This window comes from Moschus berezovskii, chromosome 12 (genome assembly GCF_049115385.1).
Source record: "Moschus berezovskii isolate FMDL1 chromosome 12, NW_MosBer_1.0, whole genome shotgun sequence".
In the NCBI taxonomy this organism is placed as follows: Eukaryota; Metazoa; Chordata; class Mammalia; order Artiodactyla; family Moschidae; genus Moschus; species Moschus berezovskii.
In genome coordinates, this window is record NC_142471.1 from 4,492,337 (window position 1) to 4,519,755 (window position 27,419).

General features: G+C 47.9%; 1 protein-coding gene across 2 annotated transcripts in view; it reads left to right on the plus strand.

The window, feature by feature from the left end:
- DISC1 (DISC1 scaffold protein) overlaps positions 1 to 27,419 on the plus strand; it is a 407,183-nt gene that overhangs the window by 59,216 nt on the left and 320,548 nt on the right. For both annotated transcript variants that reach the window (XM_088841835.1, XM_055425806.2), the window contains exon 2: positions 21,064 to 22,043. In XM_088841835.1, the coding sequence (XP_088697961.1) occupies positions 21,064 to 22,043 (980 nt within the window). The remainder of the gene's footprint in view (positions 1 to 21,063; positions 22,044 to 27,419) is intronic.

Below are 27,419 nucleotides of genomic sequence, written 5' to 3' on the forward strand. Positions count from 1 at the left end.
GATGGACAGGGAGGCCTGGAGTGCTGTGGTTTATGGGGTCGCAAAGAGTCAGACACAACTGAGCGACTGAACTGAACTGAACAGCCAATATAAGGCTCCACCAGTGGCTCAGTGGTATAGAATCTGCCTGTAATGCAGGAGATTTTGGTTCGATCCCTGAGTTGAGAAGATACCCTGGAAGAAGGCATGGCAACCCACTCCAGTATTCTTGCCTGGAAAATCCCATGCACATAAATAGCCTGGTGGGCTACCATCCATAGGATGTCAAAGAGTCAGACACTACTGAAGTGACTGAGCACGCACGCATAGCCAATGTGATGACAAAGCCTGACAAAAATAACCTTGAAATTCACCTCCTACATGGAGTGAGGGTTTGTGTGGTGTTCCTGATGACCCTTTGTTTGCACCCCACCCCCATCCAGTCTCGCCCCTGATTTCGATCCTGTCTGGTCCTCTCCCAGGATTAGTTGTATAATTAAAAATGTGCCCGCAAACATAATCTCTGGATTGGTGGATTTAAACCAAAGCTGATTAGAGAGTTCCAATTGTAAGTGTATGCAAACAACATCTCTCTTTGAAATATAGGATTGGTAATGAAAAGTGGAGAACCTCAATGCTCTGCACACAGCTTATGTGGCCTTTGCATGGTTTCGCACACATCCTCTGTGTGTCCTGCTCTCGAGCGAGGCTCCTCCTAACCACACAGTGTGACACTGTGTCAGTGTTTTGAAAAAACAGCACGTCTGTTTTCCCTTGGGCTGAGCACTGGGCCCTGGGGTTTCTCTCCCTGTCTGTGCCCCTAACCCTACCCAGCACACTTCTCAGAGTTGCCTTGCTCTGGTTGTGAGTGTGCATTCTGAGATAGGAATCTAGTCATGAAGGAAGATTTCATGTGAAAACAGTTGTAGGCTGATATTTGACTCCAAGAAAATGGTTTGTTTTATAATTCTATATATGTGTATATGTGTATGCATGCATGCGTGCTCAGTCACTTTAGTCCTGTGTAACTCTTTGTGACCCTGTGGACTTTATAGCCAGCCAGGCTCCTCTGTCCATGGGATACTCCAGGCAAGAATACTGGAGTGGGTTGCCATGCCCTTCTCCAGGGGATCTTCCCTATATATATCTATATAATTCTATAAACGTTTCCTTCATACACATGTTTAGTGTCAAAGTTTCCTTAGCTAGCAGGTCTCTCGGGGTGGCTGAGCATTCCTAGAAGCACCTGTGTGGCATTGCCTACATCCTTATAGACACTGCCATGATGGAGAATGATAGAGGCCCATGGGCGCCATTGCTGTGCACCCTTCAGAGGTTTTCTGGTGGAGGCTTTAGCCTGTCCTTGTGTTGTCTTCCAACCTTAAGGGTCCTCCTTTGTTCCATTGCCGCTCTGGGTGACATCTTTTCCCCATAAGCTGGATTTCCCTTGTCCTGGTGTTACTGAACCAAACTTGGGTTTTCTCACTGGTACTCCGTAAAGTCGATCTACTGACACTGGGTTGTGGTGAAGGAAAGTACAGTGTTTATTGTAAGGAGCCAATACAAGGAGGATCGGTGGCTTGTGCTCTAAAATCCTGAACTCCCCAAAGCATTTTTAAAGGCCAGGTGAGAGAGGGGTGTTTCAGGGTATGTGATCAGCTCCTGTTCAATCATCTGACTGGTTGATGGTGGTCAGTCATTTGGTGCCAGAAGGTCTGGGGGCTATGTGCTCATGATCATCAAGTAGCAATTTCTTCCGTTTGGTGGTGGTTTTAGTATCTAAAAAACTCAGAAAATATGCATGAGATACTGTTATCTGGGCATTGCAAAGAGAAACTACAGCAGAGGATAAACGGTATGGGGCAGGGTGGGGGTGGGGGTCTATCCCTGGGAGGGCTCCATAGGGTCCTTCTTGGTTACACTTGTAGTTGTGAGTGTGTGGCAGGTATATTATAATCCTCTCCCTTCTCCTCCCATTATTTAGTTGAATTATTTCTTTGTCATAGCATATAGCAGTTATATGAGTCTCCTCCCTTTTGAAACCTTTTCCGGTCTTAATTAACTCTAATCCATCATGTTTGAGAGGATTGGGCAAAGGAAAGAGTCCCGCATCAGGGAGCTGGGACCGTCCCTCTAGCCAGTCGTCCATCCAAGACTTGGGGCGCTTTTGCCTGGACCTGTCACTCACCAGCTATGAACCCACTTGCCTCTCCTACCTGTCCTATTTCCAGCCTTTACTTGTAAACAGAGAAATTGGGGGAGTCTTTCAGATCTTTTGGATGAAATCCAGAGATATATGTCTACCACCTCTCCCCTGATATACTGTACTTGACTTATTGTTGTTCAGTCACGCAGTCACGTCTGACTCTTTGCAACCTCATGGGCTGCACGCCAGGCTTCCCAGTCTTTCACCATCTTCTGGAGTTTGCTCAGACTTACGTGCATGACTTGGTGATGCCATCCAACCATCTCATCCTCTGTCATCCCCTTCTCCTCCTGCCTTCAATCTTTCCCAGCATTAGGGTCTTTTCCAATTAGTCAGTTCTTCGCATCAGGTGGCCAGAGTATTGGAGTTTCAGCTTCAGCATCAGTCCTTCCAATGAATATTCAGGACTGATTTCCTTTAGGATTGATTGACTGGTTTGATCTCCCTAAAGTCCAAGGGACTCTCAAGAATCTTCTCCAACACCACAGTTCAAAAGCATCATTTCTTTACTGCTCAGCTTTCTTTATGGTCCAACTCTCACATCCACACTTGACTACTGGTAAAAACATAACCTGGACTATACGGACACTCCATTTAAAGTTATTATAAATGATTGGTTATATTCCCTGTGTTATACATATCTTTGTAGCTCGTTTATTTTATGCATAGTAGTTTATACCTCTTAATCCCTTACCCCTGTCTTGCCTCTACCTCCTCCCTCTCCCCACTGGTAACCACTAGTTTGGACCATCCAAGTCCAAATGGCATTGCAATTGTTGTAAATGGCATTATTTCATTCCTTTTTATGGCTGAATAGGATTCTGTTGTATATATGTACCACTTCTTCTTTATTCATTAGCCTGTTGATGGACACTTAGGTTTCTTTCACATCTTGGAAATTTGCAAACAATGCTATGAGCATTGGGGTGCTCTATGCTTTAAATTAGTGCTTTTTTTTTTTTTTTTTTTCAGATAGATACCCAATAGGGGAATTGCTGGGTCATATGGTAGTTCTATTTTTAGTTTTTTGAGGAATCTCTAAACTGTTTTTCATTGTGGCTGCACCAGTTTACATTGCCACCAGCAGTGTTTGAGAGTTCCTTTTTCTACACATCCTCAGCAACGTTTGTTATTTGTGTTCATTTTGATGATAGCCATTCTAATAGGTGTAAGGCGATACCTCATTGTGGTTTTAATTAGCATTTCTCTGATGATTAACAATGCTAAGCATCTTTCCAGGTGCCTGTTGACCATCTGTATGTCTTTTTTGGAAAAAAAAGTCTATTCATACCGTATGCCCATTTTTTATACTTGGCTGTTTATTTTTCTGATGTCGCATTACATGAGCTCTGTATGTGTTTTGGGTATCAACTTCCTACCAGTCACGTCATTTGCAAATATCTTCTCCCATTCAGTAGTTGTCTTTTCATATCATTGTGGTTTCCTTTGCTGTGCAAAAGCGTTTAAGTTTCGTTAGGTCCCATTTGTTTATTTTTGCTTTTATTTCCTTTTCATTTAGGGGACAGATCCCCCAAAATATTGCTACGATTTATGTCAAAGGGTGTTCTGCCTATGTATTCTTCCAGGAGTTTAATGGTTTTGGTCTTACATGTAGGTCTTTAATCCATTTTGAGTGTATTTTTGTATATGGTATTAGAGAGTGTTCTCATTTCATTCTTTAACATAAAATCTCTTAATTTCCAATTCTTTTTGATAACCCTGCATTTGTACTCTCCTCCCATCACAACTACTGTTTTTAATATCACGTTTTACATCAAATTGTTTTTTGTATCCCTTGACTGCATCACCAACTCGATGGACATGAGTTTGAGTGAACTCCGGGAGTTGGTGATGGACAGGGAGGCCTGGCGTGCTGTGATTCATGGGGTCGCAAAGAGTCGGACACGACTCAGCGACTGAACTGAACTGAACTGAACTGAACTGCTTATTGTGGATATGGATGATTTTACTACTTTGGTCTTTTAACCTTCCTACTAGCTTTGTGTATGGATAGTTTTGTACCTTTACTATATGTTTGCCTTTACTGATGAGCCTTCTCTTTTGTAATGTTCATGTTTCTAGTTTTAGCTTTTTCTTTTTAATTTTAAAGAGGTTCCTTTAGCATTTTTTGTAAAACTGGTTTGGTGGTGCTGAACTCTTTTAGCTTTTGTTCGTCTGTAAAGATTTTGATTTCTCCATCAAGTCTGAATCGGAACCTTGTGGGTAGAATATTCTTGGTTATAGATTTTTCCCTTTTGTTACTTTAAATATATCATGCCATTCCCTTTTGGTCTGTAGCGATTCTGCTGAAAAATAAGCTAATAGCTTTATGGGAGTTTCCTTGTATATTATTTGGTGCTTTTCCATTGCAGCATTTTAATATTCTCTCTTTAATTTTTGCCATTTAAATTACAGTGTGTTTTGGTATGTTTTTCTTTGACCTCATCTTGAATAGAAATCTCTGTGCCTTCTGGACTTGGGTGGCTTTTTCCTCTCCCATGTTAGGGAATATTTCAGCTCTAATGTCTTCAAATATTTTCTCAGGTCCTCTCTCTCTCTCCTCCTTCTGGGACTTCTATTATGTGAATGTTGGTATGCTTGATGTTGTCCCAGAGATCTCTTCAACCATCCGCATTTCCTTTCTTTCTTTTTTATGTTCAGCTTCAGTAATTTCCACTACTCTTGTCTTCCAGACCACTGATCCATTTTTCTGTATCTTTTAGTATACTGTTGATTCTTTCTAGTTTACTTTTCATTTCTGTTATTGTATTCTTCAACTCTGTTTGGTTGTTCTTCCTATTTTCTGACTCTGTTAAAAACTTCTAACTTCTTGTTCTGTGCATCCATTCTTCTCCCAAGTTCTTTGATCATTGTTATGATTATTCTTGGAAGAGGCATGGCAACCCACTCCAGTACTGTTGCTTGAAAGGTATGGACAGAGGCGCCTGGAAGGCCTCAGTCCATAGGGTTGCACAGAGTTGCACACGAGTGAAGTGACTTGGCATGTACTCAGGATCATTACTTTGAACCTTTTACTGGGTAGACTGCCTTTCTCTACTTCACTTCATTCTTCTGGGCTTCTGTCCTTTATGGAACGTGTTCCTCTTTCACCTTTTCCCCTAACCTGATGTTTTTATTTTTATGTATCTGGTGGTTGTGTTTCCCAGCCTTGGAGAAGCAGCCTGCTGCAGGAGACATTCTGTGTCCCAGCCATGCATTGCCCTCTTGTGACCCAAGCAGTATGCTCTAGGGGTTCCTTCCATGAGGGCAGCTTGGGTCCTTCTGTTGTGGGGGGCTGACTATGTGGGTAGTCTGGTAGGCTTGGCTGGCTCCCAGTTTGATTGCTTGCCAGGATCTGCCTTGTATGAAGCCTACAGGCCACTTGTTGGCAGGGGCCAGGTCATGGGGTGACTGCCAAACCCAGGAGGGCCCCAGAGCCAGTGCTGGCCCACTGATGGGTGAAGTCATGGTCTAGGAGACTCTGGGGCAATTGCCACTTCATTGGTGGGTGAAGCCAGGACCTGGGCTTAGTGCAGGGTCTGATGCTGGGCAGAGCTTGTCTTGAGTCTGGTTGTAGGGCCCAGAACTCACTGAAGAGGTTTTGGATTGTTGGTGTGTGGGGGTCAGTTACTAGACATAGTTGGGTACAGGATCCGGGCTGTCTTGCTAATGGGTGGGGCTAGAGTCCAGTCTGTCCCAGTGGGCAGGTTGGTTCCATAGTCCCTGAGACTGTGGTTTTCTTGTGTTTGGTGTCTGTCCCCTGGTGGCTTAGGCTGGTCTGGAGGCTAGAGCAGGCTCCTTGGAGGGGCCCAGGGACTAGTGCCTGCCCACTGGTAGGTGGATCTGGGTCCTGGGCCCTCCAGGGGACAGGGCCATGTACAGAGGTGTCTGTGGCTCAAGGAGTCTTAAGGCAGCTTGTTCGCTGGTGAGTGAGGCTATGTCTCTGCCCAGTTAGTTGCTTGACTTGAGGCATCTCAGCTCTGGTGCCTGTAGGCTGTTGGGCCAGGGCAGGGCTGGGTCCTGGGGCTAATGAGCTAGAGGGAGGATTCCACAGTGGCTCTTGCTGGCACCAGTGTCCACATGGTAGAAAAAGAAGCTCACCCCAAACACCTGCCACCAGTGTCTGTTTCCCCAGGGTGAGTTGCAGTTGCCTCCTGCTGACCCAGGCTCCCGTGAAATCACTGCTTCTGCTCCAGGACCCAGAACATGTGAGATTTTGTGTGAACCCTTTAAAAATGGAGTCTCTATTTCCCCAGCCCTCTGAGACTCCCGAAAGTATGCCCTGCTTGTCTTTCAAGACCAAATGCTCTGGGGGCTCATCTTCCCAGGCAGGACCCTCGGACTAGGGAGCCTGATATGGGGCTCAGACCCCTCACTCCTTTGGAAGAACCTCTGCAGTTGTGATCATTCTCCAGCTTTTGTGTTACCCACCCAGGATGGGAGGGAGGACTTGACTATGTCACGAGTCCATCCCTCCTTACCTGTCTCGTGGTATTTCCTTCTTTATGTCTTTTAGCTGTGGGAGGTGTTTTTCATTGCTGATTGTCCCATAAATATAGTTGTGATTTTGGTGTGCCCATGAGGGGAGGTGAGCTCAGGGTCCTTCTATGCTGCCGTCTTGACTGATCTGTCTCTACTGTCTTTTTCTTTTTATTAGGTCTGCTTAAGTAAAGTTAGTTGGACAGGATTCACTTTTTAAATTGAGCATTTATTTATTTGGCTGGATTAAGTCCTGGTTGTGGCACATGGGATCTTTTGTTGCAACGCAGACTCTCTACTTGTGACTCGTGGGCTTAATTATTTCCCGGCATGTGGGATCTTAGTTCCCTGACCAGGGATGGAACCCATGTCCCCTGCACTGCAAGGTGAATTCTTAACCACTGGACCACCAGGGAAGTCCCAGACATGAGTTACTTTGAATAAACCGTGTAGGCGCCCTCCATTTGTAAGTGTTCATATAACATCCCTGTGATTAACCTTTGGCAGCTCACCTGGTGTCTGTGTCCTGCGCATTGATTTGCAGTCGCTAGGCTTCAATTTTGGAGAAGGAAATAGCAACCCACTCCAGTACTCTTGCCTGGAAAATCCCATGGACGGAGGAGCCTGGTAGGCTGCAGTCCATAGGATCGCTCGGACACGACTGAACGACTTCACTTTCACTTTCACACATTGGAGAGGGAAATGGCAACCCACTCCAGTGTTCTTGCCTGGAGAATCCCAGGGACGGGAGAGCCTGGTGGGCTGCCGTCTATGGGGTCGCACAGAGTCGGACACGACTGAAGTGACTTAGCAGCAGCAGCAGCAGCAGGCTTCAATTTGCAGGAAGGATCTATTTCCCTTTTTTGAACCCGGGAGGGTGCTTTTGTGTTTCCAGTCTGTTGGAGTGTCTCCTGTTCTCCCAGATTTCTTAAAGAACAACTCAGCAATTATCTGATCTCATTTTCACGTTCCTTCAGTTAATAAGTGAATTAAAGCCAATTTATTACCCAAGATTGCCTCATTTGTTTCAAAATAGCCTGTGTACAGAGGAAGCGCTATTCCCTTAGTGAGAGTTAACTCAAGTTTTAAAACCCATTCTAGAGAAAAACAGACTCATCTAGTTTGTTTTTGCTATTAAACATGTTTTTAAAAAAGGAATCGGCCTTTGGATATTGACGGAAGTTGAGAAAAATAGCCCAAAGACTGAAAAGGTAAATGGAGAGAGAGAGGGACAAAACCCTTGATTCTGAGTGTTCCGAAAAAAGTGTGAAATGTCATTCTTTCCCTTAATAGTTCCTTTAAGGAACATGAGAAAGTTTTCAAAGCAGTGGCTGGTCGAGGCATGCACATGGCAAGGATTTCTGTACTTCTAGGGGAAAATATAGATCAATTAAAATCTTCAGGAGTTTCTTACATTTGTCAGAAATTGCTTACAGACGTCTGACATCTTTCTGATAATTTGGGAATTTCCATGGGCTTCTGTGCTTTTATAGTCACCCATTTATTTTCTCTCTGCTGCCTTCTACCCTATTAGGAAGATAAGAAGAGAGAAAACAACAACAACAGCACAAAACTAAGTCTGAAGCAGCGGACTGTTGGAAACACTGAATAACATGAATAACACTGTTCAGGAAAATTGTAAGATGCTATTAGAATACAATGATGTCTTGGGTGCCCAAGAACTTGAGGAAAGAAGCTAATTTTTTGAGCCTGTGTCACCACTAATCACAAACTCTGATGGACTTTTGAAAATACACGTCAGTGATTTTATCGTATCTTCAGAACAGTCCTTCATGGTATGGGGATCATGCCCTTTATGTATTTATTTTCAGCTGTGCTGGGTCTCTTTTGCTCCCTGCGGGCCACTTCCTGGTTGTGGTGCGCAGGCTTCTCGTTGCAGTGGCTTCTCCTGTTGAGGAGCATGCACTGTAGTGTGCGTGGACGTAGTAATTGGGTCTCATGGGTTTAGTTGCCCTGCAGCATTGGGATCTTCCCAGATCAGGGGTCAAACCCATGTCCCCTGCATTGGAAGGTGGATTCTTAAGCACAGGGCCACCAGGGAAGTCCCTATGCCTGTTTTATACACAAACAAACTGAGGCCTAGGTGGGCTGAGTCACTTTCTCACGTCACCCAGATGGAAGCTGACAGAATCCAGCTCTTGTTTGTGCAGCCAGATCCTCTCTCTGAGTCTTAAACTGGGAACCTCATACCTGACAGATGAGGTTAGTCATCCTTGGGGGAAACGCAGGGCTTGTCTGTAGACATCGTGGCTCCAAGGTGACATGGCTGCCATGCCCAGAAGGCAGGACTGGAATGCGCTCGTAAATACAAAGCTGACATCTTATATACTGTGTGGGTCTAATCTGGAGAAAGATGCAACGCAGAGATGCTCCCCGGCTGGGGAGCAGGGAACACTGGCCAGGAGGACAGGGGACGGAAGTACTGTTTTCACCTTCCTGGGCCGGCGGAGAGGGTGGGGATTGGTGGGAACCCTCCTGTCTGCAGGGCAGACAGGTCCATGTGCAGCCAGACGTGGCTCAGAGCAAAGCTCTCTAGGGCCTCTCTGTTGCGAGGAGATTGTTAACAGTCCCCAGGTGAGAAAACCAAGTTCAAAGAAGGTTTCCTTTGACAAGCCAAGGAGCTCTGAGGGCAGAGGTAGGTTCAGACTCTCTCGTTTTCTTTTTTTAAAAAGTACTTATTTTATTTATTTTTGGCTGCGCTCGGCCTTTGTGGCTACACGTGGGCTTTCTCGAGTTGCTGGGAGCGGGGGCAACTCTGTAGTTGTATGCTTGAGCTTCTCATCGCAGTGGCTTCTTGTGTCGCAGAGCACGGGCTCCAGAGTGCACGGGCTTCAGTAGTTGTGGCCGGCAATCTCAGTAGTTGCAGCTCCCCGGCTCTAGAGCACTGACTCAGTAGTTGTGGCCTGTGGGCTTCATTGCTCTAAGGCATGTGGAATCTTCTAGGACCAGGGATTGAACCCATGTCCCCTGCATTGCCAGGCAGATTCTTATACACTGTACCACCAGGGATGTCCCAGACTCTCTTGAGAATGTCATTCTTCCTCTTGCAAGTCTTGTCATTCCTGGGATGCTGAACCTCGTGGATGATTGACTGTGGGACCTGGTCCTGTGGGTGGCTTGAACTCCCGTGTGTGCCTGCTGGGCTATAGCATCCCTCGATGCACACGCATCTCTCTGGAAGCCTGGACTGCAGGAATGATTCCCTGGGTGACCTGGCTCCGTGCTGGCCTGGCCTGGCTGTGGTGTCTGGGGGTGTCATCACCACTCTGAACGCCAGCCTCCAGGGGAGTGGCCAGCATCTCTGGCTCTTTGTCCCCCTTGGCAGATGGTTCTGATCTGAAAGTTTCCTGTGGTACTCTCCCTGATAGTAGTGACTGGTGGAGACACTAGAATCTCATCTTTATTAAAAAAAAATTGCAAAATACCTCATTTTGAGAACAAAAGCTTTCAAAAGGAGTTGAGTGAAGATGTTTAGTTGCATTCCACAGTATGGAAACATATTGATATAACCAAAGCACACTTGAAATACAAGCATCAAAGCATCCGTGGAGACTTATTCTTAAGAGTAAAATGTATGGCTTTGTTCGAATTGATTCCAGAGTGAAGAGGCACTCCAAAGGCAAGAAGACACAAGGATTCTGTATAATTAGTTTGTGCTATGTGAATGTAAATGGGTACTTGAAAACAGTTTGCTCTCTTAAACATCCTAAGTATTCCCCATTGCTGTCTTCCAGAAAGTAGGACTGTTTAAACAAACCCCTTCTTTGTAGGTGGTGCAGAGGTTAACTCCAGTCCAGCCCCTGCCTGGTTTTCATCCACTCCAAATACTAATGGCGTTTGAATCAATCGGAAAGATTTGAGTTTCCTGGATGGAGAGATGGCCTCTTAAAACTTGGATGCTATATATAGTATCTCAATATGAAGTGAGACTAGAAAAGTTTTATGAAAGGAGAATCCTCAAGTGCAGAAGAAAGGCAATCATATTCTGTTATAAAGTATTTCCTTACATCTAAGACCCAGTTAAGTGGCAGGTCACCCTCAGCACCCTCCCCCATGCTCACAGTGGCTTACAGCATCTTTATAACGTAGGAATCATTTAATTTCTTCACACCAGGGCATCAAGTATTTCCACACTGCAGTATTGGAGTGTGGAAAAAAATACCAAATTTCCTCTTGTTTTCTAGTAGGGCCATAGAGCAGACATTTGCTGCTTGTATCATTTTTAAGGACAGGCATTTAAAGTGGCACAAACCTTTGATATGGGCTTAAATTCTGAGTGTTATAAAAATTTAGTGCAAAGGAGAGACTTCCTTGAAAGACGTGTGAAGTGCTGATAACTTAAGAGCATTTTCTAATAAACACATCTCAAATTTGGCATGCAAAGTGGGGCATTTAGAAAGCCACGAAAATAGGCCAGTGCATAAAATACAGCATTAAAAAGGTAACTGTGAACTTTCCAGATGGACAAGCCTGAGCACAGCTCTCTTTTGTGAGGGTGGATGTGAGAGCTTACGGTTCTTTGCTGCAAAAATAAGAGCAGAAACTTGTTTTGAAGTAACAGCTACAGAGAGGGCTCCTTCTGGTTCATCCATATTTTATTAGGGTAGCAGTTAAAAAATTCATTAGCGACACCCATCTGGAGCTAACAGCACTCTTGAGGGGGTTCAGATGGTGATCAGATTTTTCAGTAGCACTTTACACGGAAAGAAAAAGACAATCGTTTATGAGAATTAATAGTACTGTGGAGACAGGCTGCTCAGTGATTTCAGAGCAAACCCTCTCACAGGTTTTATGAGTCTCTAGTTGCTAAATTCCTCTACTACTTGCTTCACCTGGAGGAAGGAGATCCAGGGGTAAAAAGGAAAGAAAAGAGAACTCAGGACATTGGATCAGAGAGTTGGGCAGGTATTGGCCAACAAGAGTGGGTGGGTTAAGTGTCTAGGGATACCATGCTAGATGCCATGTGTGTTGGCCTCCAAGAACCTCCTCCTGCTCTGGTTTATCTTTACCTTGAGTTCTGTCTACAGGGCTTCCCTGGTGGCTCAGATGGTAAAGAATTTGCCTGTAGCGCAGGAGACCTGGGTTCAATCCCTGAGTTGAGAAATTCCCTGCAAAAGGGAATTGGCTGCCCACTCCAGTATTCTTGCCTGGAAAATTCCATGGACAGAGGAGCCTGGCAGGCTGCAGTCCATGGGGTTGAAAAGAGACATGACTGAGCCACTAACACTTTCATTTTCACTGCCTACAGGGGGCCATGTTCAGGTGCCTTGGCTTTAAGATGATATTTTTACTCTATTCCTGAATTGCAAGTAAAAATAGCTTTTGAATGATTACTCTGTGCCAGGCTTGGCAGAGGGCAGTGAAACTTGTAACCTTCTCTACTGTCTCAGCAATGCCATGAGGTGGAGTCCCAGGTGACAACCAGATAACACAAGCGACAGAGTCCAAGGAACCCGACAGCACTCACTTGGAAGTGGCAGAGAGAAATTTTAAATGCAGGTTATCTGTCTCCAGAGCCCATACCATTTCCTACTGAAAAACATGGGTCTATAATTTGTGTGTGGGTATGTACATGCTTTTTAAATAAGCTTTTTATTTTGGAATATTTATAGGTTATAGAAAGTAGGAGGGATAATACAGTTTCCTTCACCCAGGTTTCCGTATGCTAACATATATAATATGTTATAATATATATTGTATATTTGTTGTCCAGTTGCTAAGTTATGTATGTCTGACTCTTTGTGACCCCATGGACTGTAATCCACCAGGCTCCTCTGTCCATGGAGTTTTCCAGGCAAGAATACTGGAGTAGGTTGCCATTTCCTCCTCCAGGGGATCTTCCCAACCCAGGGACTGAACCCATATCTCCTGGGTCTCCTGCATTGGTATATGAATTCTTTACCACTGTTCCACCTGTATCAGGGAAGCCCTGTATCATGGTAGGATAATTAAAACTAAAAAATTAACATTGGTACAATGAACTAACCTACAGCTTTTATTTGAGTTTCACCAACTTTCCATGAATATCCTTTCGTTGTTCCCAGATCTGATCCAGGATCCCACACTGCATGGTGCATGTGTGGGTTTGACCCTTAAACACCAAAGTGGGCTGAATGTTGAACCGTGTTTGGGCCCTGCTGTCCTGACTGCAGACAGGGAAGTGAGAAAGCTGCTGGCCCCCTGGGCCTTCCTCATGGGTGGTCATGTCAGGGACGGGGGCGGTGCCCAGGCCTCCCACTGTCTTATAGAAAGTGGAAACCCTATGTGGGAGAGAAGATTTAGGATGGATGTATGGGGACAACTTTTAAATACAGGTCACACTTGGTCCACATGTAGTGGGCAACAATTTCACCTGCATTTCAAGAAACAAAAAAGGAAGATTCTGGGAAGAAACATGATCTACAGCGCTGTGAATAAGTTTATGATAGGCTTGAACTCCCAAGTGTTCTAGGAGGTTTTTCAGGACTCCTCCGTAAAGCAGAGGCTCCCAGCCCCACTGCCTACGGGGTCACTTAGGGAGCCTCCAAAGGAGTGAGTCCCTCTCCCCAACTCTGTGATGTCATCAGCCTGGGCTGTGGCCTGGACTGTGGAATTTTTAAAAGATGACATTTAAAAGTGACTCTACTGTGCAGCCTTGTTTGGGAACCACTGATCCAAAATCTCAGCGTTTCAGCTGCAGAACTAAAGCCAAGGACGGCGGTGGCAGCAGCTGGACACACAGGCTGCACCGGTGTGGTGGTGTCCCCCACCCAACACCTTCTGGGATCACCAGTGGCTTCCTTTTGGTTCTTTCTCTCCTGAGCCCTCCCCTCCTTCCAGAATTCCTCCTTAACTGGCGCTGTCCTTTCTGCAGGCTCTTCTGTCCTCATCCATTCCTCTTCTCTCCAGCACAGGTCCCTGCCTCGTACTGCCTCCACCTGGACGCCCTCCAGGCTCGCCCACAGCCTGCCGTCCCTTCTTCCCCAGGGGCCTTGCCCTGCCTACTCTCGGGGATCCTGAGAAAGAATCGTGCCATTCCTGTATACTTGCTGTTCCCTCTCCCTGCAGATTCTTTACTGACTGAGCCACCAGGGCAGCTCGTGTGTATATCTATAATCTACATTCCCATAAATATTTGTGTATGTACATACACACTTGCGTGTGTCTTTTTATTACACTCTGGCATGTGTGCATCCATGAGTACGCATGTGTGCATGTACGCGTGCACACACACACACACGCACACGTGTGTGCACACACACACACCCTGGTCCTCCCTGCCCATTGATGATGCTGTTGAAAATGTACTTCCTGTCAGACTTCTGATTTTAGCCCCCAATTTAAGCTTAGGTTCTTGAGGATGCGGCTGGCTTGTTTTAGGTATGGGGAGTTTTATATGGATATGTGTATAATGGTAGAAGCTGACAAAGAAAAAGAAAGACATTTTTGACCTAATGGATGTTTTTAAAAATGTAGGCATCTTGGTAAACTAGTTAGGATGATTCTGAAGGGGTTCTTTGTAGAAAGATTGGGAATATCATTTATCTGGCCCTGAAATATTTCTTTGCCTAAATGTTTCTTGGGGACTTCCCTCATGAAAGCGGTTAAGAATCTGCCTTGCAATGCAGGGGTGTGGGTGCAATCCCTGGTCATGGAACTAAGATCTTGCGTGCCACGGAGCAACTAAGCCTGTGCGCTGCACTGGCCCGCGCTGCAACTGGAGAGTCCAAGCGCCACAGTGAAAGACCCTTCATGACCTAGCGAAGATCCCATGCGCCACAGCTGAGACCTGGCACAGCCCCAAACCTAAATATTAACAAGTTAAATGTCAACAGAGCGTGGTGGAGGGTGGGCAGCGTGCCCATAATGCTCAGAACAAAGTGTACGCCCTGCCCGTCATCGCGAGGAGTCCTGGGGTGGCTGCGGGGCAGAGAAGCACGCAGACATCGGGATGGCGCCTCCTGGCTTGGTGCCCCCGGCTGTGTAGGAAGCTGGGGGCTGGTACCTCTGAACTGCTCTCCTCCTGTCCTTTCTTGCTCCTGTCTGTCTCTTTTCCACAGAGGGAATCTCGTAAAACATGCAGGTCAGATCCCGCCTCTTTCCAGGGGTCACTCTCAGGACAAAGCGCCAGTCCTGGTGCAGCGGGTGCAGCGGCCGGCTCCGTCCTGCCGCTGCCTGTCCCCAGGCTCCCCCACCTACCCTTGCAGCTCCGTCCCCCCCTCTCTCAGGATCTTCCCAGCAGCCTCCCCTGTGGCCTCCCTGCCTCCCGCTCACCCGTCAGATCTCAAGACCTCACTGACCAAACCAGGGCTCTGTTACCTGCGGCTGGGCACCCTCCCCGTCTCCGTTCCTCTGTGTGCTTGCGTGGTCGCCACTGCCCGCTCCCAGGAGGGCAGGGGCCCTGAGAGCTCACCATGCTCCTTAAGGAAAGGGTCTGCACCCTCTGAGAGGCAGGTGCTCGGAGTGGGAGAGGTTCAGGGAGGTGCCCCTGAGGATAAGGGAGCGGGCAGGGGAGCCTGCCAGGAGGACAGGGAAGGAGCAAGTCTCATAGCCCAGGAGGCTCTGGTCAGGCTAATGGGGGCCCTTGGGCACAGGTTGCTTGTAAGAGTTGTCCTGTCTCCCCCAGAACGGTCTGTGTTCATCTTATCCTTCCCTTTAACTCCAGGAGGTGAGTTTTGGGGTGGCACATACAGTGAGGAGTACTCTGGAGCTCAGAGAGCCCTCTGCTTTGCTGTCAGGTTCACCAACTGAGCCAGCTAGGCAACTCCACTGCCTGTGCGCTCAATCGCTTCAGCTGTGTCCGACTCTTTGCGACCCTATGGACTGTAGCCCACCAGGCTCCTCTGTCCATGGGATTCTCCAGGCAAGAATACTGGAGTGGGTTACCATGCCCTTCTCCAGGGGATCTTCCCGACCTAGGGGTTGAATTCATGTCTCCTGCATTGGCAAGTGGGTTCCTTACCACTGGCGCCACCTGGAAGCCCCAGGTGACTCCACTGCTGCTGCTGCTGCTAAGTCGCTTCAGTCGTGTCCGACTCTGTGCGACCCCATAGACGGCAGCCCACCAGGCTCCCCCGTCCCTGGGATTCTCCAGGCAAGAACACTGGAGTGGCATGCCATTGCCTTCTCTGGTAACTCCACTAGTTAACTTCAAATGGAATTCTCCGTCCTCTGTGGTTGAGTAGTCATTCCATCTTGGGGCGGTTTTTGTACACGACTTACATCCCGTGCTGGATCGTAAGCGGTCTGGGGGCGGGGATGCATCCCCATCCAGTATCCTGTGTTCAGTGAGGACTGGTCAGGTTGGCGTGGATCGCACAATTAAAATGGAAACGCAGTATAGCTTGATTTATTTCTCTCCAGCACTTGTCTCGCTCACCAGATTCTTATTACAGTGACCCTGAGGCACTTCCGAATCCCCAGGTGCTCTCTGAACTGTCTGAGAAAGATGAACTTGCGCTCAGTAGAGTGTTTGTGCTTAATGTATATTATTGGATTCTGGTTCTTGGAAAACAAGTTAATCCTCCGGGATGTGTGGTTTCTTTATGATCCAGAACCTCTGGTTAACCTGAACATTTTATAAAAGTCTATGCCTTGACCGTGAAAAATAGGATTAAAATTCCTTCCATGAAAAGAGTGTATTCGCTTATGTTTCCACAGGTCACGTTTTGTAAAGTCATCATGTGCTTGTATCTCGCTCCCTATTCTACACATCCTCAGTGGCGCCTCCGAGTCCCTGTGTTCCCCTTCAGGACACAGAAGTGATTTCCCCATGGGGCCTTAGCATCACCGAGCAACTTTCCCAAACCCACATGAGCATTTTGTGTAGATTTTAACTTGGGCTTTAAGGTCTTCCAAGTAAATTCATGAGTATGTTTTCTTAAGTTGCATAGTTCAGATTTCCTAGTCACGAATGAATATGATCTGGTCAATGTATGTTGGATGCCTTCTCTGTATACTAGGATTTGGGTGGGGGCCTGTGGTAAGGATCTCATGGAGCTTATTTGTAGCATGAGTTGAGAACAGTTTATATACAACAAAGAGAGTAACTGACAGAGCTGGGTGTTAATAAGTAGGGAAGAGGAGTGATGTGGACTCTTGGTGAAGGCCTGTGAGCTGGGTGGTCTGGACGAGGTGGCTGATGGGTAAAGGGAGAGCCTTAGAGGGGGGGCAGGCAGGGTCTTTGCCGACCTGGCTGGAAACATTGGTTTCTCCAATTTTCTGCGTAAATTATGTAAGCAGATGCTCCTGGGTATCTTATCTGGGCTGTGTGTGAGAGCCCCGAGACATCTGGGCCGAGTCGAAGCCCTCGTCTTTCACTCCCTTCAGTCTCAGAGCTCACTGGGTGGGTGGAGGTGGAGACGGGATCCCACATAAGCAGGGACCTGCCGGTCTGCGCCATGGAGAGGAGGTGAGAGGACTGTGCTCCCCTCCCCTGGAACCTGCTGTGGAGTGTGAGGCTGCGAGGGAAGTAGACGCTGCTGAGGCCCTGCCTCCGCCTCCGCCGGCCTGGGGCCAGCTGGGCAGACTGGAGCCCTCTCTGGGCTTACACGGAGCAGAGGGCACAGCTGGCTTCAGGTCCTGCCCTCGTCTTGCCACAGTCGACTTCCTGCCCGCTTGCACCTGTGTTCCCAGAGCTGACTGCAGCAGGGTGCCAGAATGACTCTCTCCAAGGGCTGAATGCATTAGAAGGCTTCCTTAACCACAGGATGTGAAGGCTGGGCTTGGATGTCAGGGCAGATTTCAGGCAGGATAGAAGAGAAACAATTTTTCTGGTCAGAGGGACGGGGCTTCCCAGTTGGGAACCCGCCTGCCAATTCAGGAGACTTAAGAGATGAGAATTCGATCCCTAGGTTGGGAAGATCCCCTGGAGGAGGGTGTGGCAACCGACTCCAGTATTCTAACCTGGAGAACCCCATGGACAGGGGAGTCTGGTAGGCTACAGTCCATAGGGTCACAAAGAGTCAGACATGGCTGAAGTGACTTTGCATGCATGCGCAGAGGGACATCAAGTGTGTGTGTGTGTGTGTGTGTGTGTTTTAAGTTGCTCAGTCTTGTGCAACGTTTTGCAACCCCAGGGACTGCAGCCTGCCAGGCTCCTTAGTTCATGGGGATTCTCCAGGCAAGAATACTGGAGTGAGTTGCCATCTCCTCCAGAGGGACGTCATAAATGTCCTCAAAAAGCAATTAAAAAATAAGTGGAAAAAGGTTTCAGAGCAGCCATGTGCTCCTTATGCGTTTCTTATGCCCCTTCTAGCTCATTCCACAGGTGCCCTCCCTGTCAGATCCCAACCCTGTCAGCTCCTCTGCCCTCTCTGGAGGCTTAGGATTGATACCGTGTGACAGTCTCTGTTTCTGGGGTCACCTTCTGGGAAGGCTCACACCTGGGGGATGTCTGGTGTACAGGAGGATTCAGGGGCTGGGCTCCCCCCATTCCCCAGGCCTACCTCTCAGCCCCTCATTTGATGAACACTGTGGCCTGATGGCAACTTACAGGACACCCCTCCCCACTCCCCCCCAGGAACTCGGGCTCCCATTGGGGAACTGCTTGGATGGCAACTGGGCCAGGCCTGGGGAGATTCCAGACCCTTGGTTGAGCAGCTTTATGGAGGGCTACTCAGACCCAAGGGCCTACAGGCATTTGAAAAGAAGTGAAATTTCAAACAAATTATTTTCCACTTAACATTGCTCGTTTAACTTCAGAAGGGTTATTTGTGTGATTGGACTTGCATAAAAAAATTAAAATCTCTTTAAGCCAAAAGACAATACAGATTTCACAGGACCCTGTTTTGAAAGTATGAAATTGCTGAATAGTTTTCCTTTGGTAATTGAAGCCAGAATTCAGTGTTCTCTCTGCTTCCTTCTGGATTCCTTGTTCTTCGAAAAATATTTTGCCAGTTTTACAGGCAGAGGAGAGTTAGTTCTTGGCATCCCTCTGCCCCATCCTGAGCTCCTGCAGCCCTGTGCTGACCACCTCCGGGTGCAGGGGGCAACCTCAAATGGCGAGAGCAGTGAGGGAAAGGATGGGTCTCCTTGGGATCACAGACCATGGTGACCCTGTTTGGTCTATTAAAAAACAATTTTATTTTTATTGAGGTGATTATCCTTGTTGCCATTTTTAAGTGTACAGTTCAGTGTCATTAAGGGCGTCAACATTGTTTTGTTTCTGTCACCACTGTCCATCTCCAGAACTTTGTTATCTTCCCAGACTGTCCCCCCTGAGCACTAGTTCTCAGCATTCTCCCACCTCCAGCCGTCTGCCTTCCTCCAGCCCCTGGCAACCATCTTTCTACTTTCTGTCTCTATTAACTTGACTCCTCAAGGTATCTCATATAACTGAGCATCATGTCCTCAAGATTGAGGTTCATTCATGCTGTAACAGGAGTCAGAATTTCCCTTTTTTAAATAAGGCTGAATAATTTCGCATCGTGTGGATAGACCATGTGTCATCCATCCATTTGTCAAGGCACTCTTGGGTTGTTTCCACCTTTGTCTATAGTGAATAATGCCGCTATGAACACAGGGGTACAGTTACCTCTCTGAAACCTGATTTCAATTCTTTTGAGTACGTACTAAGAAGTGGAATTGCTGGACCATTTAGTAATTCTATTTTTAAGTTTTTGAGGAATTTCTATATTCTTTTCCACTATACCATTTTACATCCCATAGTGTACATTCCTATAGAGCACACTGGTTTCAATTTTTCCACCTCATCATCAACGCTTGTTATTTTCTGTGTGTGTGTTTAATAGTGGCTATCCTAGTGAGTGGTCCAAAATGATGTATTAATGATTCCTTCTGTACATTTGCTGCACCTTTTTGTCACGTTCTTTACCACCAATTCAAACTCTGATGGAAGAAAAGAAAAATAAAGAAGAAAAAAGAAAAGATAAAACCTTTCTTTTGACTTCTTGTCATTGCAAGTTGTCATCCTAAGTGATGTGCTTGAAGTAAAGAATATAGAAAAAGCATGTGATTTGGGGTCAGATGGGCCCCAGTCCATCCATCCTCCATTCTGCTTTCCCTCCATATATCTTCGCATCCATTAATGTACCCACCATTTATCAAGCAGCTGAAATGCAGGGCATGGTCATGACACAGTGGGATCCTGGATGCCTAGCACGCTCTGTTTACCTGATGAAGAATCTGAGACCATCTGTATTCTGGGAGGAAGGGCAGGGCAAGATGTGTGGACGCAGTAGGGGTGGGGAGCTGTACTCCACTCCTCAGCACAGGCTGCCCGATACACACAGCTATGCCTCATGTTGTCTGCCCTTGCGTCTTCCATCCAGTCTGATTCAACTTGTGGCAGGGCCCCAAGACTCAGCCACTTGGCAGGGGTTTGATTTCTCTGAGCCTGTTTCCTTATCTGAAAGAAATGTTACAATTCCTGGTTGGTTCACATGACTCTGGTAGGGAGCTATGGAAATAAAGGCGATGAGGATAAGTGATGAGTAATGAGGTGCTACAAAATATCAAAATAGTAACTGTTCATAACACTTTAATCACAATTATCCTCAGTGCCAGGCACTGTTCTGAGGGGTCCTCCTGTAGCAACTCATTTAGTTTAAAGCTCACCACCATCCTAGGAGACAAGTACTGTTGATATCCCCATGTTACTGATTAGCAAACTGAGGCACAGAGAGGCCAAGTAACTCCTGAAATGTCACACAGCGAGGAATGGCACAGTGTGGTTTGCATCAGGCAATGAGGTGCTGAAACCTATGCTGTCCGCTGCCATAGCATCATGCCTCTGAGAGGTATCAACAATTTTATTGTCTCTATCCTTCTCGCATAGCTGGGAGGGGAACACAGCCCTTGGTCTGGAGAACACAGCAAACAGGGCCTCCTGTAATTCACTGTGAGATGAATTGATGGGCGTAGGGTCTCAGTCAGCTCTTCATGGTCCACAGGCATGCAAAGCCGTGGAAAACTCAGGTAACCAACCCTACATATATCTTAAGAGCAGCCAGAGTAGGTGATTGGCTCTCATTCTGAGGAGTGCACTGGCATTCGGCTTCAGCTCGTTTGCTTTCCAGGCCACTCCAGGAAGAAAGTGCTGATGCACCTGAAAGATCAACGGGCAGGATGCTGGAGGCTCAGAAGGAACTGCTGAGGCTGTGCTTGAGACATGTTAGCATAATAGCCGTGCCAGCTGCTCTGCTGAACAGAGGAGCTGGGACGCTGGGCCGTGTCTACACATCCCTGGGGTCGCTTCCTGAGGATCATCAGAGTTTCTTTACCAGGTTGGCCTGGTGACCACTGAGCCAGCATCTCTGACAGATGCCCAAGGGATGACCTCTGAGCCCGGGGTTGTTCTCCATCCCAGTTCTGGCTGAGCCAGGGAGATGTGTGTGTGTGTGTGTGTGTTTATGATGATGTTTTCTCTTTCTCTCCAGGCAGCCAAGATTGCTCACCACCTGCAGCATCTTTTCGGAGGAGGCGGCTGGCACGGAGGCCGGGCTACATGAGAAGCGCAGCTGGGCCCAGGATCGGGTTCCTCTCCCCGCCAGTGGGCGCTCCGTTCCAGGCCCAGGGTGGGGCGTGTGGTGAGGAGTCTCAGCACCCTGAGCCCAGGGCCAGCCCGTGTGGCCTTGACCCTGGAGGCCAGTGGCGAGGTCGCTCAGTTGGGAGCCTCATTCCCAGGAGCACAGCCACCTCGGCTCTGGCCTCTGTGGGGCACCGAGGACCAGCTCTGACGACCGTGAGAGGAAGCCCAGGGCTCCTTGGGGCTCAGCCCCGATCTGGCACTGCCCTGCCCAATAGACTCAGTAGACTGTGTGGCCCCAGGGCCACTGGCTGTCGAGGGGAGCTGCCATCCATGGACATTCGCGAGGCCCCGAGTCCTTGCCAGGAAGCCTGGAACAAAGGCTGTCCATCCCCGGAGGACATGAGTGACACCAGCTGCAGCCTCAGAAGTGGCCCCCAGGCCTCCTCCGTCCCTGCCAGCTCTCAGGACGTCTTTACCTCCAGCTTTAGTTTCATTCGCCTTTCCTTGGGCTCCACCGGGGAACGGGGAGAAGCAGAAGGCTGCCCACCCTCCAGAGAGGCTGAGGGCCCTCATCAGAGCCCGGAGGAGATGGAAGCCAAGGCTGCCAGCTCGGGTGGGCCCCACAATCACCCTCGGCTCCTCTCTCTCCCTTTCACTCTCAAGGCTTCTCAGGGCCTAGTAGATGCTGCCCAGACCTCGGGGGGCAGCCCCAGGCTGGAGTGCCAGACTCTTTCTTTGATGGACATGGATGCTGCCTCCTCCTGCTCCCCGGATCCCTTGTGGTTTGAAGCCTGCAGGTCTGCGGATGCTCACCGGTGGGAACCCCTGCTCAGCAAATGTGAGCCAGCACTGCTGCACTGCCTGCAGGGCCAGCGGAGGCTGCTGGAGGTGGGTGTCTTACCAGCCTATGGGCCTGGGATGGTCACGGCTCAGATTAGTTCTGGGCAGAGGGCCAGAAACGATGCTTCTGGGGTTGACCGATTTCCCACTGGAAAATGTGGCAGCACCTTTGGTGGCTGGCTGCAAAAAGATGTTGCTCCACTTCTGCTTCTTCTCTTTCAGCCTGAACTCAAAAGTGTTCTCATTTTCTCTGTCCCTTAGATGCTCAGGTTTGTTGTTTGTTGGGCCACAGGCTCCTCTGCAGTTTCAGGCATGGGTGACTCAGGGTTGGCTCAGTGTAGCTCTTCTTTGAAGTGGGAGGTCGGAACCACGGAACAGGGGAGCTGGAGCTGGCTGGTGTGTGGATGGACTGAGTGATATAGAGGTTGTGATGCTCCAAACTGGGGGCAATCCAGAGTTGCTTCTGCATTTACAGCTCATTTCCCACTGCAGCTGTGGGAGCTCCCGACATGGAATCGGGGGGCTTTGTTTCTGGTCACTAAACCTCTCAACTCCTTAGTTTCCTTATTTAGAGATGATAACACCACACAGGGTTATTCTGTGGTTTGGTGGGAAAGTAAGTGCTTTGGAAATTGGGATGGACTGTATAGATGTAAGTCCTGACACTGCAGTGTTGCTGGCCACCCAGTTATCTGAGGGGTGGGTCCACCTCGGAGTAAGCAGGGTTGTTCTACCCTAGAAAGTTCCCAGGGAAACCCGGGCAGAGGTGCTTTGTGGTGTGGTGACCCGTTGACTCGTCCTGTTGAAAGACTGTTTTCCTTCTGGGGTGTGCGTGCATGTCTGTGTGCACGTGTATGTACACGTGCATATGTGTGCGCATGTACGTATGTGCATGTGTGTGTATGTGTGTATGTGTGCGCGTGTGTACATGCGTGCCTGTGTACACACATGTGCATGTGTGTGCGTATGTGCATGCGTGTGTGTGTGGTGTAGGTACACGTAAGTAGGGAAGCAGAGCCTGTCTCATCCGGATTGGGAGGAGGACCTGAAAATGTGAGGCTCGTGTTCATTCCGAGGGACTGATCTCATTTGCTCTCAGCCCCTCTCCGTGGCCTAAAGTCCCAGCCACGTCCCTGTCTGCCCCGTCCCAGACCGGCCATCAGATTTGTCACCCAGGGAGACAGGGCAGCTGGGCCAGTGTGCGAGGGACGGTGCCGTGTGCACTATTCCCAGGCGATGCGTGGAATCTGTGAGTCAGGCACGTCCAAAACTGACACCACTGTCTTACCCATTACACCAGTCCTAGCAGGCGTCACCGTTGATCTGTAAGTGTTGATTTGAGCTAATAGAATGCATCCAGCTCCTTAGAGGAGCTGCAGTTTCTTCAGCATCTTCCCCACTGCTCTCTCCCAACCTGCTCCATCTTTAAGTGCCCACAGTCCTGCAGCTAACCTACTCTCACGGCCATGGCCATGGTCCCTGCCTGGTTCAAATGCTTGTTATGTTTCACCCTAGTTCAGTAAGGGGTCCTAACATACATACTTTCCTCCAGAGTCTCTCTTCCCCAATTCCTCCTCTGCGAGGTCAGCAGCGTTGTCTTTGGGTATACTGCTGGGATGCTGTTATTCCTCGGCTTAAAGCATTTGGTGGCTTCTTGCTTTCCTGGGGATGGTCTCCAAACCCCTCATCCTGACAATGGAGACCTTCCTGACCTGCTGCAGCTGCCCGGTGCCTCCCCCTCTGGCTCGGCCGCAGGGCCGCCCTCTCTTCCTGCGTCTCGGGCCTCTGCCTGGAGTGACCTTCCTGCCTTGTGCCCCCTACTGAGCTCTTCTTATTCCCTTCAGTGTGGCTCCAAAGCCACTTCCTTGTGAGACCTTTGCTCCCGCCCCCCCCACCCCCCCCCACACCCCTCTCCGAGGCCGAATGAATCCTTCCCTCCATCCCTTCCCGCAGCCGTTTGGATGCACCCTGTGACGGCACTCCTCACTTTAACAATCAGTTGTTCGTGGTCCAAGTTCCTCACTTGACCATGAGCTCTTTATCTCCAGCTCACTTCTCTTAGCCATTTTTGGATGCCTGATGCCTGGCATACTGCCTGGTGCTTGATTAAGATTTTGGTTTTAGTGAAATAATTTATCTTGGTAAGATGGGCCGCAGGAATCTAATTGATAGACTTCTTGGATTGAATGTCTGAGGCGTAAGGAGAGATGCTGAGAGGCACACAATAAAAGGATCCAAGCACTCAGTGGAGGTTTGCACCATCATGATTTTTGGACTCTGAATGCCAGTTTTCAACACGGTATTTCCAAGATCTTTGAAGAAAAATCTCAGCAACATATCTGCATTTCAAAAATCCAAGTTTTGACCCAAGTCAAGCAGAAGTACAATGTGGTTATAGAGACCAGCTTCCCTTCCTCCCAGATAACCAAACAGAAAATCACTTGGCAATGGGTCTGCTGTAGTCAGTCATCCAGTCCCTGAGTTTTGGTAGAACCAACAGTTTTCCCTTCCTTTCAACTCCTTTTACCAAGATATAGGGGGCTTCCCAGGTGGCATTAGTGGTAAAGAACCCACCTACCCATGCAGGAGACACAGGAGATCCAGGTTTGATCCCTGGGTTGGGAAGATTCCCTGGAGGAGGGCATGGCAACCCACTCCAGTATTCTTGCCTGGAGAATCCCATGGACAGGGGAGCCTGGTGGGTTACAGTCCATAGGGTTGCAAAGAGTCAGCCATGACTGAAGTGACTTAGCATGCATGCATGTATCCAGATATAGACCATGCCCTCCTGAGAACCTAGATTTTTTAATACTTTGGAGTCTGTGAAACCCTGAACAGATATGCTCTGTGGGGGCCACAGACTCACCATGCCAGTCTCTGAATTACCAGGGCATTGGGGTGCCTGGGAGCTGGAATTCTAGGGGCTGTGGTTGCAGAAAACCACCTTGGCTCACCTTTTAGATTCCATGATCTTTAGTTTTAAAAAGAATTGAAACACACCCTAGATATATCTCTTCTTATCTCCGTTATTGACCAAATGCAGCTTTTAAAAAGACATAATCAGTTCTAAGTCGCTGGAGAGTTGTTTTATGGGGTCTTGGTTTCTGGCGGATCACCCTGGGCTTGTACTGCTGGCGTGCTGGTGGGACTGCCTGACTGGGAGCCTGGTGCTTTTGCTTCCGTGCTGTGTGACCTGAAGTCTTTTCCTTCACTGTTCTGTGCCTCAAGATGCCCTGGTAGTAGGGTGGAGGTAACCTCAGTCCCCACCTCATAGACTGTTGCGAGGATTAACAGTGCTGGTCCATGTGCCGTGCTTCAGACTTCAGTGCAGCAAGAACCCAGAATACTGCTCACTGTTACAGAGTATTGCTCATTAGAGAAATGGCTCAGGCAAAGATAATTTGAGTCAAAAGGGGAATTCACTCTTCTTCCTTGTTGACTTAAAAAATATTCACAAGCTTTAAAAAAAAATCCACAACCTAAAAGTTAAGAGCTATGTTTTATTTGGTGGGAAATTTTAGGACTTAAGCCCAGGAAATATCATCTCAAGTGACCCTGAGAGAACTGCTCTAAAGAGGCAAGAGGGTGAGCCAGGTTATATAGAAGTTTTGTAACCAAGGGCAGGTAGTCTGAACATCAAAAGATTATTATTAATTAACAAAAACCAGACATCCCAGGTTAAGTAGTTTAGCAGTTTTCTATGTATGGGAAGATGCAAGAGTCTGGGCTCACTGAAATCATGCCTTTGATACTCACCTCAGCACGTTCTGAGCTTCCTTGGGGCTCACCAGAGGGAGTGGCTGCAGTGTGATGGCTGCTAGATGACAGATATTCTCTTCCTTCCTGAGTTCCCTCAGGGCTCACTGGCTCACACTGGGAGGCTACAGTCAGTGAAGGCTGTGACATCCATGTTTACTGATATGGTAGGAAATATTCCATTTCTCACCCTACAGTTCAAATTAAACTCACACCTTGTCTCAGATGATGGATCTGGACACCGTTGATCTGCAGTGTCAGTTCCTTTGTTTATCCAGCACCCGGATAGTGAGTGACATGATGCTCTGTCCAGTGATCTGCATGTCTGCTGTGTGGAAGAGGGACGACCTTTATTCAGGGTGGTGGAGCGACAAAAGGAACTCTGTCCAGGGTGAAGGACTTACTGGAATGCAGCTTTTGCTTCAGATGGAGGAAGAGGCTCCCGACAGTAGAGTTGTGCTTGATGAGGGAGGTCTTGCTTTTTCTATCATGTTTGTGCAGAAACCCTAGATTGCTCATTTGGGCTACAGAACTGGGGAAAGGGTTGAGCTAAGGATCTTCAAAACGGTCCCTTCAAAGATTGGGGTTCTAGTGTTCTGAGGATTTTTAAAATATTATATTCTAATTCCTTAACCCCCTTCTCTCTCCTTAAGGAAAATGAAAATCTCAGCAATTTTGAATTTAAGCTCCTGTTAAATACAGCCCATCCTCCACATCTGCAGATTCTGTATTTTGGAATTCACTTACTTGTTAAAACTTACCGAAGTCCAAGGTCAGGGCTCACAGTGCTCCCCTGGTCTTTTGTGGACCTGCATCCAGTCACTCAGTCTTGTCCGACTCTTCGGGAACCTTCGAACTATAGCCCGTCAGGCTTGTCTCTCCATGGGATTTTTCAGGCAAGAATACTGGAGTGGGCTTCCATTTCCTCCTCCAGGGGATTTTCTTGATCCAGGAATAAAACTCGAATATCCTTTGTCTCCTGCATTGCAAGAGGTTCTTTACCTGCTGAGCCATCAGGGAAGCCCTTGTGGACGTGCACAGAATGACTAAAAATTTGAGCCACCTGACATGCATGTTCCAGCTGAGGTCTTGTTTCAGCTCAGACTATACACTAGTGTCCTTTAGGTGGCCTGTTTTTTCAAATTTGTATAAAGTTTTTTCAAAATTTTGTTTGTTTTTAATGAAGTATAGTTGATTTACAGTATTGTGTTAGTTTCAGGCGTACAGCAAAGTGATTCAGTTTAAATTTTTTTTTTATTTTTAATGCCATGCTTTTCCCACGTTTTATTTGTTTTTTGTTGGTGAGGTCACTGTTTAAACTGGTTCCCTAGCACAGGACTGGCAGTGCTGTCTTGTACTCGTAAGCACAAAAAGGCTGCCATGTGCCTAAGTGGAGAAAGTATGTGTGCTAGATGAGCTTCTTTCAGGTGTGAGTTGTGAGCTGAATGTTAATGAAGCAGAGATAAATATTAAATACAGCATCTTTAAGGACTTCCCAGGTGGTGCTTTTGGTAAAGAACCTGCCTGCCAATGCAGGAGACATGAGAGACTCAGTTTTGACCCCTGGGTCAGGAAGATCCCCTGGAGGAGGGCATGGCAACCCACTCCAGTATTCTTGCCTGGAGAATCCCATGGACAGAGGAGCCTGACAGACTATGGTCCATAGGG